At 36.7% G+C, this 20,298-nt stretch overlaps 1 protein-coding gene across 5 annotated transcripts in view; it reads left to right on the top strand.

The window, feature by feature from the left end:
* Positions 1-20,298, top strand: part of PAM (peptidylglycine alpha-amidating monooxygenase) — a 148,252-nt gene that overhangs the window by 101,934 nt on the left and 26,020 nt on the right. For all 5 annotated transcript variants that reach the window (XM_067316624.1, XM_067316621.1, XM_067316626.1 and 2 more), the window contains 5 exons: positions 609-689; positions 809-885; positions 1,773-1,876; positions 5,390-5,577; positions 6,817-6,888. In XM_067316624.1, the coding sequence (XP_067172725.1) occupies positions 609-689; positions 809-885; positions 1,773-1,876; positions 5,390-5,577; positions 6,817-6,888 (522 nt within the window). The remainder of the gene's footprint in view (positions 1-608; positions 690-808; positions 886-1,772; positions 1,877-5,389; positions 5,578-6,816; positions 6,889-20,298) is intronic.

Raw genomic sequence — 20,298 nt, 5'->3', positions numbered from 1 at the left:
TCAGGGAGGTATCTGCAGAGGAGTTTCTTCCTGGGCTTTCCCCTAGCTACTATTACTGCACCTAACACAACAACCAGCCCGCAGGCGTTGTTTGCGCAGCACTTGCCTGCCCAAGTCTGCATCTAGCTCTGAATCTTTTAAGACTGGGCTTGTAACTACATGAACTTAAAATTAGGCCTTCATTATAATCTATATCAGTTTATTTTGAGTTCCTCCTGATTAGACTATCTATCATGTATATGTTTGTTTTAAGTGTTCCTCAACACAGTCTGTAAGCAAATGCCTAATCTTGCTTTGTTGAATAGTGGTACTGTACACTGGAAAAATTGCTAGTGAATTTCAGCCACGTTTTGAATATGCGTCATCGCAGAAAGTCCATTTGCAAATGACTTGTAGTGTATTTATTAGTTTTTCTTAACAAAAGTCTTGAGGTAGTGACTACAGAAATGCAAGATGGTATTCAGCATCTTTTAAAATTGTCTGTTGCCCATTGTACCTATGCTTCTTGTACATTACTTCCATGTTGAATGAAATAGAGTAGTTGTTGAACTGAGGGAAGTGACAAGTAATGTATTTTAAACTTGTTTATTGCCATCATATTTTAACAGTGGTTGATGCAGATATTGCCTGCCATTACAAAAGATTTCCAATGCACCTTTTTGCCTACAGAGTTCATACACACAGACTAGGTAAGAGTTTTATTGCAATACTAGGAATATCAAGCATTTATTAGAAAAATACTAAACCTACAATACTGGTTTTTCTCAGAGCTGGATCTGATGTTCATATACATGTTTGTATGTCATAGGTAAAGTAGTAAGTGGATACAGAGTGAGAAATGGTCAATGGACATTGATTGGTAGACAGAGTCCACAACTACCACAGGTCGGTTGGTTTTTTTTTTCGTTCTACCTTTAAATTTTAATTATATTTATTTAAAACTAAGCAGTTTAACTAGCACTTATATACCCTTAGGATCTGCATCATGAAATTTCCTCTGGTGTATGGTGTTGTGCCACTAGAAATAACTACTGCCAAGTATTGTGACATTATAATGCAATACAACAATGCATTCTTTTTCTATAACTGTTATCAGTATCTTTAACTGTTACACTCCTCTCTCACTCACTCACTCTCTGTGCCTAAGAAGCTAAGAGGTTAGGACAAAGGAAAGGGGCATCTTTCTCCCCTTTCTTTCCTTTCTTCACAGTCTACTTCTCTGACTGCTTAGAAAAATGAAAGGGTATCCTAGCTGCTGTCTCCCACTCCCTCTACTTGCATGCTATTTGCTTGGTGCTGCATTTTAGAAAGCTGCTAGTGCAGGAAGAAAAACCTTGTGGGCAGGATTGAGAATCTTCCATTTTATACCTCATGTACATTTTGTAGTACTTTGTAAAGCTGTCTTGAAGAGTAAACATAAGAACAGCAAATGCTTATCTCACAAAAAAGACCTATAAAAATGTTCGGGGGGGCAAACTAATCCATGTTGCCAGATGGATTAGTGCTAGGGTGCTGGATCGGGTGAGAGCTGGTAAGGCAGGCATAAGGCACAATTACAAGTTTTCGGTATTCCACAAGCTTTGTCTTTAACATTTCTGGGCTGAAGGAACAGGAGGGTGGCTCAGTTTTTTGTAGAGGGAGTTTGAGTAGTCCAAGTAAAACTTTTTGAAATTACTTTTTAGACTTGTAGCACTGTTATCCTCATATGTATGTATTCACGTAAATAATGTGAGATGTTGTCACTAATTTGGGAGGGTCACGCTCTCTTTCAGGCGTTCTATCCCGTGGAGCATCCTGTAGATGTTCACTTCGATGATATCCTAGCAGCTAGATGTGTGTTCAGTGGCGAAGGCAGAACTACAGAGACACATATAGGGTAAGTTTTCTCTATTTCCTCCATTCTTCTAACCACTTTTTTTTCAAAGCATTTAGTGTGTGTAGAAATGTATTTGTGTTTTTTGTCTTCTGCCAAGATAATCGTAGCAAGCTGTTCTGTTCTCTTGGAATGGTCTGTTTTGTTGTCCAGTCCCTAAAGGTTTAACTTTTAAGTCTACTCTCTACAAAATTCATAACCTTTACTTTAGTGATTAATCACTTTTCTGAAATGTTCAGAACATTTCTCAGGTGAAGCTATCCTGCCAAACACTGTGCTCAGATGTATAAAAGTTGAACTATGCGGCAATTAGAGTAGGTTTCAGAATCTCAGTTTTTAAAAATGTGTTTTTTAATAAGTTGAAGATGTTTGTTGTTTAAAACAACAAATAAGTAATGAATCTTCACAACTGTTCTTTGTTATTTCAGAGAAAAAGCTTATGCAAGTTTCTACATTTCTTATAAATTTTTGGCCCATCTTGGAATCTAACCATAAAAAATCAGAATAAAATGCCATTTTCCCTTTTTTTGGTATAAAAATCTACAGGCTTTTATAGAGAATAGTTAAACTATAAATGACTAATAATAATAAATAGAAAAATCTGAACTGTTATTTGTCAGTGATGCTCTTCAGCCAAAGATGACAGACGTCTGTAAGACGAAGTTGGCATATATTACAGTAAAAACAGATGCAATATTCTCTTAAATGAGCCCAGTTCTTTAAACTGTATCTTACTGGATACATAGAGATATGAAGATACCCTGCAGGAACCACTCCATTCTGAAAGTAGATGCTGCAGCAGCTCAAGGGACAAATCCTGTAATGCGCTGAGCGCCCTTGCCTTACATCTCAGTAGCGGGTTAAGGGCTCAACACAAATGAACCCCCTTTCAGTGAGTAGTACTTGTAATACTTATGAGTAGCAGCTGAAGTAGAAACAGGTGTTTGAGAACAAGTTTTTGCAAAGGTCATAAAACTCGTAAAAATATATCTGAAACCTTAATTTAATTGTAAACCTTTTTTTAAGTTCTAGAAGTTTCTGTTGTGTTTCTGCAGCATTCCCCAAAATGCATCCTCTTTGTTGAATAATCTTTACAGTTGAGAAGACTGTCCTAGGATGATTACAGTCTTTTTTCAAATTGCTAATAATCTTTCAATGAGAAAGAAGAGGCAGGAACAAAAGTTAAATGCAAAAGTAGACCTTTACACTTTTATTACAAAATTTCTGCTTATTTTGTTTTTTTGAGGGGAAAAAAACATGAACATTACAAGCAAATGTTTAAAGTATTAAACTAAAGACTGGATAATATGGAAGTATATATGGATGGAAAATCTGGGGAGATGATTATCACCATAATATGAAATAGATGCATGAAAACCATACAGCTATATTCAGAACAGTGCTGGATATATGAAAAGATACAATAATACAACTGAAACAAAACATATGAAAATTGTTTAAATCTTGGAAAATATCGCCCTGATGTTGCAGTTGCCTTATTTCCATGCAGAGTCACCATCCATCCAAAAAATACATCAAAAGAACCTTAGAGTCCCAAATGTAAATAATGAAAAATCAGGAAATGTAAATAGTATGGGACCAGGTAAGGAAAATACCACTGGCCGCAGTAGCTGCTTGTTAATCCAGTTGGAATGTAATGTGTTGTCTGAAACTCCAGCAGGCTGAAAACGGTGCAACCTGTATCCTCCCCTTTCAACATATGGTTAACAGGAATTGCACCATTCAAGGGAAGATCTCTGTATTATGCTCATGTGCCTACAGCAAAACTTAATTTTTAAGATTAAATATTATCTCTGTTTTGGATGCTAAATCCTCTGTTTCTTTATACAGTAGTCTGTGTTGATAGTATACCAAGATCTAGACACCCTTCTAGATTTCTGTGGCTGTGATGTGAAGGTGGTTTACAGGGATTTTATTTTTTTTACTTACTCATCAGCATATCTATTCATTAAACTCTTTCACTCACAAAGCTTAGGATTTCTCAGTAGTTCAATAGCTAATGGAAAGAATCTAGGATGCCTGTGTAATTACTGAAACTGTTGCTGACAGAGTTGTGGGTTTTTTTGAACTGTAAAAATTTAAAATTATCAACTTTGAAATGTGTAGACACAACCAAGGTGTGCCAGGTGAACCACAGTTCATCTGAATTGCACATCCCCTTTCTACTGGTGTTTTAAAGAGGAGGCAATTATACTGACAGATATTGGAGTCCAACGGTGAAGTGAATGATTTCTAAAAGCTTAAGCAGAGCCTGTCAAGTCAGAATCTGGTTTTTCTGGTCTCCAAGGGACACTAAATTTTCAAAGCCTGGAAAAAAAACAAATCGCCTTTTGAAACCATCTCCGCTGCCATGTTCCCCGCTCCCCTCCCTCTGGCTGGTGTCATTATTGTTGCTATGGAGAATAAATGAATGCTGCATGATGCTGCCGGAAAAGTCAGCATTGACGTCTTTTTGCAAGCAGCTAATAGTCCATCCCCATATCTTTTTATGAGTGTGGGCTCACTGGTTAATTGTGAAAGCTAATTAAAAATCTTAATGTAAAACCCTTTATTTTGTGAACCCTTCTTCACAAGACCTCGTTTATTCTATTGCCAGGGTTGTAGCTATGTATGTATGTAGCTATATGGCACAGGAGAGCAACAGAAACAGATTGTGTTTATAAAGAGGCCATGTAGTGTCTGCTTCATAAAATAATATTTTTCAGAAAAATTTATATTTCACACCAGCTGTTTTTCCCCTTAAAGACAGGATTACATAGCAATACAGAGGAGACTTTTCTGTTTCAAGTCCATGCATAACATGTATCAAAATTTAATTTTGCTAGCTTTGAATCATTCCTGTTACACCAATGTTTTTCCTCACAGAAGCTTGTGATGATTCATTGTCAGGATGGCAGTGCTATCTTCTCATTAGGAGACACTTAGTGTCCTAATATGTAAAGAAATTAAGTGTTGCTGCATTATAACCAAAGTGGCTGGGCAATAAGTGGATGCACTTGAATGTGGAAAAAGACTATCTTAAATGATAGCTGCTGAAATTAAACATAGACCTTATTTGTATGGATTTTAATTTAGGTTTGCTCTAGATTGACAGAGAGGTATGTGAATGGTAGAAGAATGAATGATACAGTTTTATCTCCTTTCATCAGAACATAGGCGTAGTTTGTGGCACACCAAAGAAAGTCTTGCCCTGGAGAAAAGAGAAGGAAGAACAGTCTAAATCCATGCTGATGCCTTCTGTTTTAGAATCAAAACCTGAATCTTAGGAATTTCTGAGAAACCTGGGGAGTTCTTTTAAACTGGTTTTCTCTAGTATAAATCGAAAGCAACTTCAGTTACTGGTTCCCTGCAATGAAGTTACACAATATTTTCTTGTAGGACTTGTAACACTTCATTGCAACTTTTTAATACTACGTGAAACAAGTTAGAAATGAAAAACAGATATACTCAGAGCTGTTTTTTTTTCTCTGCTCTATTTTTTTTAATGCTGTTTAGGGGAACAGCCAATGATGAAATGTGCAACTTTTACATTATGTACTATATGGAAGCCAAACATGCTGTCTCATATATGACCTGTACACAGAACGCAAACCCTGAGATGTTCAGGAGCATACCACAGGAGGCAAATATTCCTATTTCGGTCAAGTCTGATATGTTAAAGATGACACATGGATATCGTGAAGGTGAAAAAAACTTAATCTATTTTTTTAAGTCTTTTCTCAGTGATGTGTTTGTCTGTATTGGTTTAATGTGCTAAATTTTCATAGAAAGGAAATGCAATTCTGAATAAAACCCAAGTTGCTAATGATAGAACATCATGGGATCCTGCTTCTCTTTTGGGGGAAAATGTCTGCCATTATCTTTTGTCTTTTTCTTCCCATTGACATCCTTTCTTTCAAATTCTAACAGTTTTTTATAGCTACGTGAGTTACATACTCAAGACATTGGCCTCTTTACTGTGCCAAATCTCAGTATGTTATATTAACAATTTCTTCATAATGCTTTAGTTCCTGTCTATTTCCTCTGAAGCTGAAGCATGACATTTTCATAATGTTCCAGGGCCTGCTGCCTTGATGTAACGGAATTTGTTTACATTAAACACTAGCATGCATACATGGTGCCCCAGCAGTATTTTACAGAAATAAGCTGACTGGTGTATGTGTAGTAAAGTACAGTTCCATGCAGGGCACTAAATATCAGAGACAGTATAGTTACGTCAGCAGCCTGGAAAAATAATAATTAGTTATGGCAGAGTACTGCCTGGGACAGAACTACGTGGCTGCTTGTTCTAGAATTATTTCTCTTGGAGTCATTTGGGGTATCTTTTGGGCAATCTGTTGCATGCTATAGATACTAAGACTCCTAAAAGTTAGGATACATCTCATACCAGGTATTAAGTAATTGTAGGATTATCTGAAAAGTATAGAACCACTATGATTTTTTTTCACTGATTTTATTGACTTGGGATTGCCATTTAAATTAGGTGTTAAGCCACTGATCAAACTGGTTTCTGCTACCCTTTCCCAAAGGTTTTATGAAAATCAGTGCTTTATGCAAAATTTCTTGGCAATTATATGTCATGTATATTGGCTTTAATTTAATGACTTCAAATAAATACAGTACCGTACATATTTTACTCCAGCTGTAGAATGTGTCTACATACATAAAGATAGATTGACAGATGGTCGTAGAGGTCTAAATTCATATCCATAGCCCTCCTGCTTCCTTGTTAAATGTATAAATCTTAATCTTTTATTTCAGTTGTTTTACTACTGCACTGCTTGGTGCCCCTAGTATAGATGAATAAAAATAGCAAATGTTCATTTCAGAAGGGATTTTTTTCCCCTACAGGAAAGATGGTCAACTCCTCTCGCATACAGAGGTTAACAATATATTCTATTTATTTTTATTTTTTTATTTAGGAAGCAAGAATGCTGATGAAAGTTCTTTGCAGCAGCAGCCCAAAAGAGAAGAGGAGGAGGTTTTGGATCAGGGTATGTATGTACTTATTTATTAACAAATAATTCACCAAAAATTAGTCCACCGCTGGTCTCTAGCCTTGTAGGTAAAATTTACTTGTGCATTTTAATCTCCTTAAATTTTCCTGCACTTGGTTTAATTTTCTAAAGACAATTATAATTTATGTGTAGGTGTCCGAAGGAATGGACACATAGAAGTAGTGGCAGTCCTATAGGATGAGAATTCAATAACTGTTCTCTAATGCGATGAGTTGTGATCTGCTGTTAGCTCTTCTGCTATTTCTTAGTTTTTATTACTATGTATGTATTAGGGAATTATGTGTCCTCATGCTTCCGTATTGATACAACATGCAATGGCTTGAGCGCGGTATGTTTGTGTTTAATGCTGAATCCTTTTTCAGTACCTTTGCGTATGTATATGCATAAGCATACATGCACAAATGCATACAGCATTTGGCTTCAGAAAAAGTCGATGGCTCTTGTTATAATGCTTTTAGGAATATGCTGGATGTTATTTAGGTTTCAGAGGTGTATTAAAATATGATTGTATTTTAAAGTTCTTGTGGATTATATGTCAATAAGTACCTATTGGTTTGGTATCAAGATTTTTCTTCACCAGGAGAAGACCTTGCTTGATACTGGTTTGATACTGTTTTAACTGAACATTGTTGGGCTTGAAAGAGAATAATGAATCTGAACTGCCAAGGAAGAATGGATTCATAAAATATATATGAAAGGCAAGATTCTGAAAAGCATATTCAGTATTAGCCTTACTCTCATGGTATTTAAATAGTAATATTCCTTTTGCATTTAGTGAGAGCAAAGATTAGGCTGATGCTTGGTGTTTTTGATAACTTCTCCCAAAGGGATTAGCCACTGTATAAACTTAGCTCAAATAATTAAGTTATGGTTGCACAAAATCTAGCTTCTAGAGTATTAGAGCATCTTGACTAAAGGTATCTTAAACTACCAGAGACAATATTTACAACTCTGTATTTAAAACTTATCTTAGTTTACTCAAGATGAATATTTCTAGTAATAAATGTAATTCTAAAAATCAATATGTACTATCTTTAATTTTGTTTCAAACATCAAAGACTTCAGTCAAACACACTGATAACAAGAACTTCAACTAAATACTAATGCACTTACCAGTAACATAAGGGTGAAGCTACCTGTCAGTGTATATCTGGATATGTAAGTGACTAGCTCATTCTCCACTGGAAGGAGTTTAAAAATCAATTTCAAACAAACTTCTATTTTAAAAATCTTTCTCGGTTATCTTTGAAAGGCATTTCAGAGCCCAGTATCTGCAATGCAGTCTTGCTTGCCGAGGCCATTGCTTGGTGTACATCCTCAGCTGATGCGTTTCTATGGAAACGGGCTCATTGTGTCATCCCTTTGAAGTTAGTTGGGTTGATGATGTGCGATAGGAAAACACAGTAGGTTCAAGGAGACAATTCTGTGCCGTGTTCTTAATTGTTAGTTCAAGATAAGTTCTCCCATCGTTTACAGTAGCTTAGCTCTGATTTTCTATCGTTATAGCTCTGACTGCAGTTGACTTATGTGCATATAAGCAGATACAGCGAAGGAAGAATCAGATCAGGCATTTTGTTGTTGTTGTTTTGGACTTTTTTTGTTTTCGAAGAGAGAAAGTTATATCACTGTTTAAGACAGTGGGTTTTGGCCCTACAAGCACATAAGCAGCTGGCAAGGTGCACTGGGAAAATCAGGAGCCTGAAAGTGATGTGCTAAAATCTGCCTGTAAAAATTGCTTGCAAACTGGAATCCTGCTTCTAGGATGCTTTTGTGGGGCAAAGTGGTTTATATAATTGCACTGCCAATTTGTCCATATCTTCCAGTAACCTTAATGAGTGTCAGCCAAATTTGAGAGAGGTCTTAATGACATGAATGTTCCCCAGCTTGGGAGCAGGCGAAAAACCCCAACCCTTGTGCACACCCATATGCGCATGCACGCGCACACACAGAGGCAAATAAATACTTCTATTGAGGTAAGGGCTATAGAATGTATTTTCCATTTATGGTCTGGCATGAAAAACTATATGAGAAGTTTATCTTCAAGACACAAATCCACAAAAACTCGGGCTTTGATTAGTTCTGCTGCTGCTGAGCTGTTGCTTAGTAAATTCAGCCTTTGATTAGCTCTGGAGATAGCACTTCAATGATTGTTTTGTCCATAACTCTATGTTTTGCCTCACATATTTAAAAGAAGAGTCTTTTTTTTCTTGCTGACTCATTTTATTGTGACAACTTCATTTTTCCCTTCTTAGTTTCAGATAACCGAAATAAACACCATTACCTCTGAAATGCTGAAATACTGTTAAATAATGTCCTGGAAATACTTACAAATCTGGTGAATAGGGGATGATCAATGAGACAAAGTTTGGTACTGAATGCATAGGCATTTGCCTCAAAACAAAAGTTTTCCCTAAGTGTTTAAAAAAAAAAAAAAGTCTGCTGTATGAAAATCTCTCTGCTAAGAATGTTTCTATAGAATGAATATATAATTGAATGAAAGAACATATTGAATATTGAATGAAATGAATATGTATATAATGAATATATAAAATGAAAATAGAATTACCTGTGTACTTTCTTCTGCATACAGTCAGTTCATTATATTGACACCTCCAGGAGTTACCATGGCTTTTACTGTAAATTCTCAATTCACATGTGGATCTATTCTGCCACCTTTGCTAATCAAAAGCACGTTAATAAGCCATGCAAATATGTTGAAATAAATGGCAGTCATCACAAAGTGAGCCATCATTCAGCATGAGCAAAGACAACAAAGCTGAATTCCTTTAATGTTAAAATTAAACAAAACTTACTTACCTTAATGAAGCCAACCTTGTTATATGGTTTTTGAAGCATTAATGACAATGTCAAGTGAGGAGAAACTGTTGATAGAAAGCTAATTATTATAGCAGATGCAATCGACTGAGGCATTTGTGCATATTTAAGTGTTCCCTGTTCCTGCAGAAGCACAAAGTGCCTTCTGTTCAGCAAAATGGATATTATTTATATTTATTTTCTGTTCATCAATAGAAGCTTGAATAAATTGGATTCAATAGATAGAGCACTGAAAAACTGTTATCTCTTCAGAGCATTCACCATAATGTCCACTAGCTATCTCTCCTTTCCTTGTGGAAAAAAAGCCTCAATGTGTTTCATTCTGTTTGTTCAAAACTCTCCCTGCTGCAGTCTGTGTGGCATAGTATAATCAATCTTTCTTCTCAAAGGTTAACGCGAGCTACTGCGCTCCCAAGATACAGTGGATATGACAAAAGTACAATTTGTAGAAGGAAAACAGTGCATGACCTCTGGTAGTTAAAGGTGTTCAAACACCTTATGTGAAGCAGAGTAACTCAGCAGTAGCATTATGCTAACTAAAGAATTATAGGTGGTATGTTGTACTGAACAAAAAGGGCAACAGCAGTTACATTGCAAAGACACAATTTCTGTGGAAGAATATTTATTTAAAAGATGTAATTGTGTGCACTAAAATACTTTTTCATTCATTTACATATTTGAATAATATATGCTAGCTACTATAATTGAAAAATAAGTACAAAATTGACCAACATTTATTGTAATGGTTTGATTTTTTTAATATGTATTTTGGACTGACACATGTTTCAAAGAGTTTAGGTTTATTTTGATAGACAAGTAGTAGGGCACCCTTTACTATCAAGATAGTCTGCTGCTGTACCTGAGAGCTGTATAGACACAGTGAAAGGAGTTGTGTCTTAATGACAAATGCAGAAGATATAGAGGATGATTAATCAAGTGCCTGTTATTTCCTGTATCTCATTTTTGTGCATTAGATGTAATCAAAAACTTTCTTTTGAAGCAGAAAGAAAGGGCAAGTATTTTTTTCTAGTAAAGCAAGTATAATTAGGTTTAAACATTTTTATTTTTTAAATGTTAAAGCTGACTTGAACTGAAAATTTGCTTGCAGCACAGAAACCAAAAATGCTAACCAAAAATTAGATTAGACTTTTGTTTCAGAAAGGCATGTGCATACACATGTATTTGTTAGTTATTTACACATACAGAAGAAAGAGAGAGATGGGATTTTCATCTTGCTTCTGCTAGTAATGTGTTACTGTGACAGTAACAAAAGTATGTTCTTACTTGCGTCCAGCTTAAGATACTTAAAAGTTACTGCCAAAAAAGCAACTTGTTTATTTTTGCCTCTTGTGATGGAATCTGAGGCAGAAGTGAGGATTGCCATTCTTTCACTGTCAGTATTGGTCAGTTGTCCTGGCAATATACTTTATCGCAGTTCCCACTATTGCCTGGCTAGCATGAGCACAAATTATTCCAGGAAATCAAATGGTGGAGTTCAGTACAGGTGTACTTAAGATCTGTCTTTCTGAATAACCCAGTTTGGCTCATGCGACATCCCCTTTCTGCAGCTGTGGTTTTTAACTGAAATCTCGTTAAGCTGCCTACATTTAAAATTAATATTATAGTTTGAGACCAGCAATCAGAAATTTAGTTTGTATAAAAGTGGTCTTGAATTATGTGATCATAGGATTGGTGTCCAGGTGGTGAGAGAGGTTGTATAGAGAAAGACTCCACAGGTTGTCTACTTCATCATTTCAGAGATTAGAAAGTGTGCAATGAGTAAAGCAAAGAATAACTTAAAAGAATACAGCTGCATGGTGCAAGGTGGTTTAATGCCATCTAATAAAAGTGTATGTTCCTCCAGTCGCCATCATAGAGTTACTCAATGATTCTAGGTAACTGGGTAGCTGGGAGAAGTCTGATTTTTTTATTTTTTATTTTTTATTTTTCCAATCTGCGCTCCTAATCTTTCAGGGTGGACAAAACCACTGGTGCTAAATCTTCTTGTAGTGCTCCATATACACACTTCCTACTGAAACTGACTGTAGTTATCATTTGAGCATATGGAGTGTAATATAATGTTAAGTACCCTGTAAAATTACACTTTGAGATATTTCGAGGTGGGTACCCAAAATTAATGCATGCTAAATGACAGTTCTGGCTGTAATCTCTAGCAGAATAGCAGTAGTAATGGTCCTTGCTTTCACAGGACAGGCTGCGATAATGAGGTAATTTAGCATAAGTAAGTGTTTCATAAACAAAGATGATAGAATAGAAATGGAAAAGAGAAGTCATTCTGTTCATTTGAACACTTGTTCAGGAGTGCTTGAGGGTATTCTTTGAATCAGGTTAAATAAAAATATAGTGGCTGCTTATTGATCATATGGGGGGATTCTTTGGAAAATAGTATGTATCGTGTAAGAAATTTATACCATAATGCATAAAAGGGTGCTGAATTATGTTTGCACCTAATTCTGATATTTATTAACTGTTGGATGCTTGACTGATCTTTAATTATTTCAGTTGGTATGTGTACATGCACCCATACGCACGTACGCTCTTCCACAACATTTTTGTAGCACTGCTGGAAATATTTTGCTAGGCCGTAGCTGAATCTGAGTAGAGAAAGTTGAAATGTCTGTCCAGTGTTGTGTATTTTGCTGTTTATTTGTGTATTTTTCTGTAAAGCATGTTACAACAAAAATGTACTGAACAAAGCCTGTTGCATCTGGGATAGAACTTCCCATTGATTAAGGTGAAAGGAGGAGGAATAGCTCGCCTCCAATTTCTTTCGTTTCTGTTTTGTTTCTGTAAAACTTGTATCTTGAAGAAGAAGGTGAAAGAGAGTCCCTGGGTTTTTGGTTTTTTTTTTTTTTTTTTTTTTCCCCTTCATGTAATACAGTGATATAGTGTATTCCTGTGGTAGTATTAAATAGCAAGACCAAGGCAGCAGTGTCAAACCATTAGAGTTGATGTATGTTTGTGCCAGCACATATAGCCATGAGTTACAGTGCTTTCTGAAATAAATTTGGTATAACTCATCTTAAAGGCTTAGCTTTGCTACTTAGTGTGTGTGGTGGTAGGAAAAGAGAGGAGTTCAGCATGCTAGATGGTTAAAATTTCTTCTGTTGATGGAGAAAGAATGAGGCTGGAAAGGGAAGACAAATTTGCATTCCAGCACTGATGTGGGATACCTAGATTGAGTGTTGTCTACCTAGTGTTAGAGGCAGTTTTAGATTAATGGCAAACACTTGAGAAAATTTTTTAGAAGTTTTCTGCCTTGGGATGCTTTTTTTGGTGCTAGAGATTTGATGAGGTCCCTTAAACAGAGTACAAAAGTAAGAGAAATGTGGCTGAATTAAACCTTGGAAAAACATGCTACTGGGAGGTGTTAAAAGCAACATTTACAATTAGAGAAGTAGAATTAGGAAGACTGAAACTGCAGAAAGCATGCCTAAGCAGTAGAAGAATGTAATCAGCAGGAAAAGAAGACACTACAGTTTGAATGTTTCAGTCTTCACTGTTTTTCATCTGACTTATGTTCTCTGATTCTTACGTTGCAGATGGACTTTCCCTGGTTATTTTCTGTGATGTTAAAAGGCTAGTTAACAATGAACAGCTGCAAAAACTGGTTGCGATATCATTAATTTGTCTGGAGAAATGGAAGTTGACGTTGAATTAATACAGGAAGGGTTCTGAGAAATGATTGTGGTTTTGATGGATGTTCCAGTGAAATCATAGCACAAATATGAAACATCAACAAGGATATATTATATTTTATTTTATTCTGGACAAAATGTTTTCTGTTTTTTATAATTTAAATGTCATTTTTAAACTAAAGCATGATCATGCTAGATCTTTAAAAGAAACATATTGAAGACAGCAGAATGCCTCTTTAATAAACATAGTCTCAGATGTGTTGCTTTGTGTGAAGAAATGTATTTGCAGGTGTATTTGTACTGCATGAAATAAAAATTGAAGGTCATATTGGCATACTGTGTGCATGAACTACAGAAGTGTATAATTTAGCTGAATGAGGACAGCAAAGTCACATATAGTAAAACCAACGTGTTTACTGCTGATCATTTAGAAGCTGCTGATAAATACTTTGCATTGTAACAAAATGATTGGTGCTTGTTGTTATTGGTGAGGAAGGAGAGGAAAGGAAAGGATAGGGCAGGTGGGAAATTAGCAGACTTGTTGTCTGTATTTCTTAACAGTCAATAATGTGTTAACAGTTACTGTTGTGCATAGCCACGGAGAGATGTAATCTCTTGCTGCCTGCTAACTCTTAATTTGAAATATTAGAGAGACTTAAAGTTTTTCAGTGCTTGAGTAAGCACTAAGACAACTTCTAAAATAGGACAGGAGACCTTAGCTAAGGGTAAGTGTATGGAGAAAGCAGGGAACATACACAGCAAAACCACCTCTACTGACCAAATAACAAAGATACATTAAAAAAAAAAAAATCTAATCCTGTGAAGAGCCATCAGAAGCTTAACTTGCTGTGCTGATGCACTTCTGAAGTTGAGAAAGCACTGGGTTTTGACTGCAGACTGAACTGCAGCCAGCTTGGGATTTGAGTCTCAAGTTTTGATTTGTGAAGAACTCAAATCTATACCAAAAAGTAGTCTTAAGGGAAGATTCACTCTTCAAGTGAAATTTTCTTTCATACTCTCTCCTACTTTTAACTCTCTCTTTGCTAGTTATGAGATCCTTTAACCTAGTAGGTTTAAAAAAAAAAAAAAGCAACAGATTAAATCAGTATAGTTAGGACTTGCATGAAAAATGATAGCAGACTAGACGCCATTTTCAAAGTTATTTTGGCCCATTATGTCAAACTTGGTCCAATGTTAATTCCAATAAATAGATAGTAGATTTTATTCACCTCTGTTATGCCTTGCCATGTTTTTCTCCCCCTCTTCCCTATCAGCAGTGTTATCCTAACAGAGCCTGTTAGGATCAGCTTATTAGCTCTAAGAGTCCGAGAAGTCATTCTTTAACAACACAGTAAGTAAAATTTCTGGATTTGATAAATATTTGGGCAAGGTGTTTAGATAATATTTGCAGCCAGATTTCCATTTCTTCTTCAGGAAGATGTTCTTCCACTGAAGGACACATTCACCTGCATGATTCTTAACATATTTTGTAGGCATTACTTAAGATTTTAGGTGAGCCCAAATCGTAGTTATTGCACCATTTGGACCTGATTTCAGCCCATCTGAAAAGGCAAAGCATTTGCTATTCTTTCTTGGCCAACACAGAGGCACATCCCAATAAGGAAAAAAACATAGTGTCTCCAAATGCATTCCCATTTTTATTCCCAGATAATTAGGAAGCTTGAAGCTAACTATGAAAAATTGTCCCTTACTTCTGTCATAACAGAATTGAGAAAATAGTTTAAGTTTGGAAGGACCAACACACTGGCTCCGTGTCAGATAGGACACGCTCAAAAGAGGTGATTTTCAACACAAACATTCATACTCCAGTTAACACCAACTGAGCTGCAGCAACACACAAATATACTTTGTAGTACTGGGGCCCTTGTCAACGTGGAGGACTGCCAGATTTTTGCTAAGGACCCCTTCAGTTCTGGTTATTTCCCTGCAAGATGTCATTTTGCCAGAAGGTCTCTGGTCAGAAGGTTGCACTAGTGGCTTGGCATTTGAAAGCCTATTCGGTTTGATTCCTGACAAAAACCTAGAACAGTCAAGGACAGACCTGGGAGCCTATCTAGACTGTCTCAGGCATTGTATAGGCTCTGTGAGACAAATGCATATTCTGGAGATGAGGGTTATCAGACTGACAGGGGTGTTCCTGTCTTTTTTTCTAAAATGCAGTAAAATTAGTTTTCACATCTGTATGTTGACAGCTATGCATTCATACCTGTGGATGCATATAAGAGAGGGATGTACATATGATGTGTGGACTACCTGTTTTGTGTTCCTATTCCAGAAACAGAATTAAGTAGTTGGGGCCATCAGAAGGGGAAATCCTGATGACCTTTTACTCTAGCATGATACTAGCAGATTTGCTGAGGAAGCAGTGCATGACCAAACACAGAGTCTTTGCACCGATCTGTCACAGAACAATACTCTTACTACTAGAAATTCCTGTAAGATATGTTTGTCATGTTGTTAATGATGATACCAAGGGTCAGATTTTTTTTTTTTTCATAGGGAACTGGCAGTGGAAGACGTTCCTATTTTATGGGGGGTTCGGGAGTTGTTTATTTTCCAGAATGCTTTCCTAGATGAGAATGGACAAACCTATACCATTTTCATGGCCTCAACCTGTCAACCTCTGCCAGGCTGGCTTTGATTGAACTTCCCCCCTCTCGGGTTGGTCTTGCAGCACCATGGCCAGATGCTTCACCCAGATCAGGAATCGACACATCCAGTGGCGTAACTATTGGCTGCCTGAGAACCATGGACAGGGGCTGTTGCCTCCAAACAGGGAAAACCACAGTAGAGAGCTGAAGAATGTGGACTATTTCCAGATCTGGATAGTTCAATACCATCTGGCTCCTAGCCAGACCTTGGTGGTCAAGTTACAAAACTGTTGTATTGGCATTAAATGAATCGGGTAACTAACTTTTATCAGGTTGAGGTTCAGCTCACAGTTTGTGATGAAGTCAGTGATGTTATGATTTTATTTCGTTGTATAGCTGTTTTTCAAAGTGCTGTTCTGTAAAATAATTTTCCTAGTATATAGAACATACCGCAATAGAACATAAGTTTAAACTTACTGGAATATGTTTTTGTGTTGTCCCATTTTGGAGATGGTGGTCTTGGCAGCTATTGCTTCGTCCAGAACAGAGAATAAACTCTAGCTACTTGTAGCTGATCACCTTATGCTGTATTACACAGAGGAAAGTCCTGGGAGCTTACACACAATATAAGGAGTTCATGTATATAGCCTCTCTAAAACTAACCGAGTCAGTCAGCTTCCCTATTTTATTCCTGAGACTGCACTCAGTACCAGAAGAAAATAAATTATGCATGCTAGAACTTTAATTATTTCAACAGGTGTAAGCAGTTCATTCCCCCATGTCTTTTTCTAGTCATACCCAGGTATTCTAAAGGTCAAGCTATCTCAGCTCGGACAATACCAAATGAATAACACCTTATATCTTGCTGGTGTTCCTTTCCCATTGAGTATCTTCACTCCACCAGAGAGTAAGCAACAGCTGTTCTGCTAGTACAAGACATCTGTATGATAGCAACACAGCATCATGTTTTGATGTTTGCTGGATATTGCTCTGCAGATAGTAACTGTTAATCAGAGACAACATGAGTCTGCTGTTTTCCAGTTATCGATGGTGAATTTTGAACTACTACTTACAAAGATGCTGCTCACAAGTGCAGCTGAGGATCACAAAGGAAGTTTAAAGAAGTTATTCCCAAATAATATGAGCCTCCATTCAGATGTGCAGAGTGTAGGGAGCAGTTGGTTACATTCAGTTATCAGAAGTTTTCGAGACATTATTTCCCCTGTTTGGATCCACACCCATCCTTTCTACTTTGCAACTACTGTGAGTAGTGTCAAGATGCCAAGAAACTGGCAGAGGACTTCAGCCTCCTGTTTGTACAAGCATTTGGGCAGATATGTAGGTCTTATGGACCTTGTGAACCTTATGAACTTAAGATGTAGGGATGCCAAATTCATTTTCTCAAAGAACCACCTTTACTTAGATCACAGTTGCAGAGTAGCTGCACTTCACACCACTTTCAGTCTCTCAGGTGCACCTGTTTTCATGCATTCATACAGCTCCTAAACATTCCTAAGTGTCCAGGTTACAGCACCCTTGCTTACTAAAAGCATTGATAGGGCAAGCCCAATTTGGAAAATCTTTTTCCTTTGGGTCCTGTCATAGCCTATAATTGAAGTGATTCAGAAAAACAAAGTCTTACTTATTTATTCATTGCTTAAAGGTACATCATATTCTGAGCAAAGGGATAAAATATGAAAGGTCTTTGCACATATTTTCCTTTAGCTCAACCTTAATCTTCCCTTGCAAGCTTTAAGTTTAATTCAGCCGCATTACTTCCATCTGTGCTTTGGGAGACAGCTTGCTTGCAGCAGGTTCTTATCTTTTTCTGTCAGAGACTCATCTGTAGCCACCTCAAACCTACTCAAACCACCTCACTCAGCCCTCCAATGTTTATAAAGTTCTTATCTCTTTACAATGGTAGGCTCACTGTTGGGAGAAGAGTAAGTCTGATCAGCCTTCCTGGAGACAAGTAGGAGCAATCTCCAGTTAATATATCTCCCTTTAAAGACCACTGGAATTTTCTCTGAAAGTACTTTATCCTTGCAATTGTTTCATGGTGTGTGGGATGGGTTGTGTGGTGGTAGGGGGCGGAGGGTGTTTGGGTTTTTTTGTTTTTTTTGTTTGTTTTGCATCAACAACAAGTAATAATGGTAAGCTAATCATTCTGTGGCAGCCACTGCACAGAAAAGAGTAGATGCAATGTCGTTGGTTCAAGCAGCAAGCTGGTAAACTTTTTTGTTCAAACAAAATGAGCATGTGCGTACAAAATATAGCAAGTTGTTCTTATTGTGACCAAGGATGACAAACAAATTGGTCGTTTGAATTGGCTGTTGATACAGAACTAAGAGTGAACTGGGCAAAGAGTATTAAAGTTGCTTTAAAAAGGTACAGCGTTTAAAATATCACCAGGCTTGCTGGTTTAGGGAGATTTTTCTCTGCCTACATTAGGCAGAACACTGCTTTTACCATTCAGACCTCTCCTTTGCAAATGGTGGCATGCAGAGAGGTCAGTAGGCTTTGCTTATCTGTAGGACTCCACGCATGGATAAAACCAAAGCACTTGTGCTTATGAACTTTGCTTAATTTTTAAAATGAAGCAAAAATACAGTTAAGGGCAATGAAGAGTACTTTAATTCTGAATGTGGTACTGTAGGTAAAGGAAATTCCAAATATGTTCCTACATCAGCGCCAGTTCCTGGCTGCTTTAAGTAGACACTACTGAACCTGATTAAAGTAATTATAAAACTTTCTCAGAATAAATATGGTTTGCATCCACCGCTTCTGTTGTATCCTACTTTTCAAATGTCTGGGTTTGTTCTGAATCAACGGTTGGACTAGTTGAATGACAGTACGATGATTATGAAGCATGCTAGCTTAACAGATTTTTCTCTGGTCTGATTTGCTGTGTTCATTTCATTGAAATTGACTCTATTACTTCTGTAATTATTTTCTGACAGAAGTTTTCACCTGGGATATTTCATTTTCAAGGGCAAGGAGTGGAAGCCTAGTCAAAATCATTGAACTAGGACTGTTTATAAACATGACAGAACCTCTTTAGGTCATTTTCAGAAGACTTAATTTCCTCTGTCCCAAGCTGCTAGTGATGGTTTGTTTTGTTTTGTTTTGTTTTTTTGGTGAAAGCTTATAGTTTTACTTTTCTGTTGAAACTTTTATACACCCTATAATGAAATAATACAAATTCTTAACTATGAGTAATTTTTACTTAAAATGAAATAGAAGTATAATTATTTAAAATAGCTACAAGTGCATATTGGATGTGTCTTTCCATTCAGATAGTGTAACTGTAGCTGGTTCTTACAGAACTGGTAGTAGTTTAAGGCAGCCGAGACACTTGGTTAATAAATTTGAACAAGTTGGATACCTACTGGTTAGTAGAAAATCCAAGGTGAGGGTTATACATGTTATCACTTAAATCCTTTTTTCCAGGATTAAAGGGAAACTGATTTGATTAAAACCAGTTCAGACAGTCTGAGTTTTTTGTCAAGAAAGTAGGGCTTGTGGATTTTGCATACTTAATTTTGGGGGGCTTTGGGGGACTGTTGTTCTTGCTGAAATACTTGCTAATTTATAAGAAAACTATAGTGATAACTGCTTTGCTCACAAGCAACTTGAGAAAATATTGTTCCCTGCATTCCCACCTGATGCTGTGACTGAGGGCTGTTACTCTTTTTTTTTTTCTGGGGGAAGGTGGTGGTTCTGTGATGGTTTCATGAACTGAAAATGTAATAGACCACTGTTGTGTTTAACGATCTTCTTTCTGCAGCATGTTGTATAGAGTCTATTTGCAAGTGTGAGGATTTTTCTTATAGTCCAAGCTTCTTGTTTGATGACAGATTTCAGAGAAATATGTTTTTCAAATGTATGGCTGTCTCTTACTGTTTTTATAAGTGAATAAACTGATGAAACTGTAGAGTTTTTATCTTTTTGTTGTATAAAAAAAGTCTGCAGTAGTCTGATAATCCAGATTAATCTCATTATAAATACCGTTTTCAAAAAGTATTCATAAGTTGGGGGTTTGGGTGTCATTCCCCTCCCCTCCCCCCCGGAGCATATCTGTGCTGGGTCATCAGGTAAAAGTGGACATTTATATGTAAACCAAAGATGATAAAGGTTTGATACTATCTTTTCATACCACAGACTCAGCTCATTCAAATTCATGAGACTGAAGCAGTCCCCTCTTATGCTGCTTCTGACAATGACCATTTGAATAACTTTGTTACACTGTACTTTGCTGAAATTTTAGAAAAATGTGTGAT

Source organism: Apteryx mantelli, chromosome Z (genome assembly GCF_036417845.1).
Source record: "Apteryx mantelli isolate bAptMan1 chromosome Z, bAptMan1.hap1, whole genome shotgun sequence".
Classification (NCBI taxonomy): domain Eukaryota; kingdom Metazoa; phylum Chordata; class Aves; order Apterygiformes; family Apterygidae; genus Apteryx; species Apteryx mantelli.
This window is presented reverse-complemented; position numbering and strand designations above follow the sequence as displayed.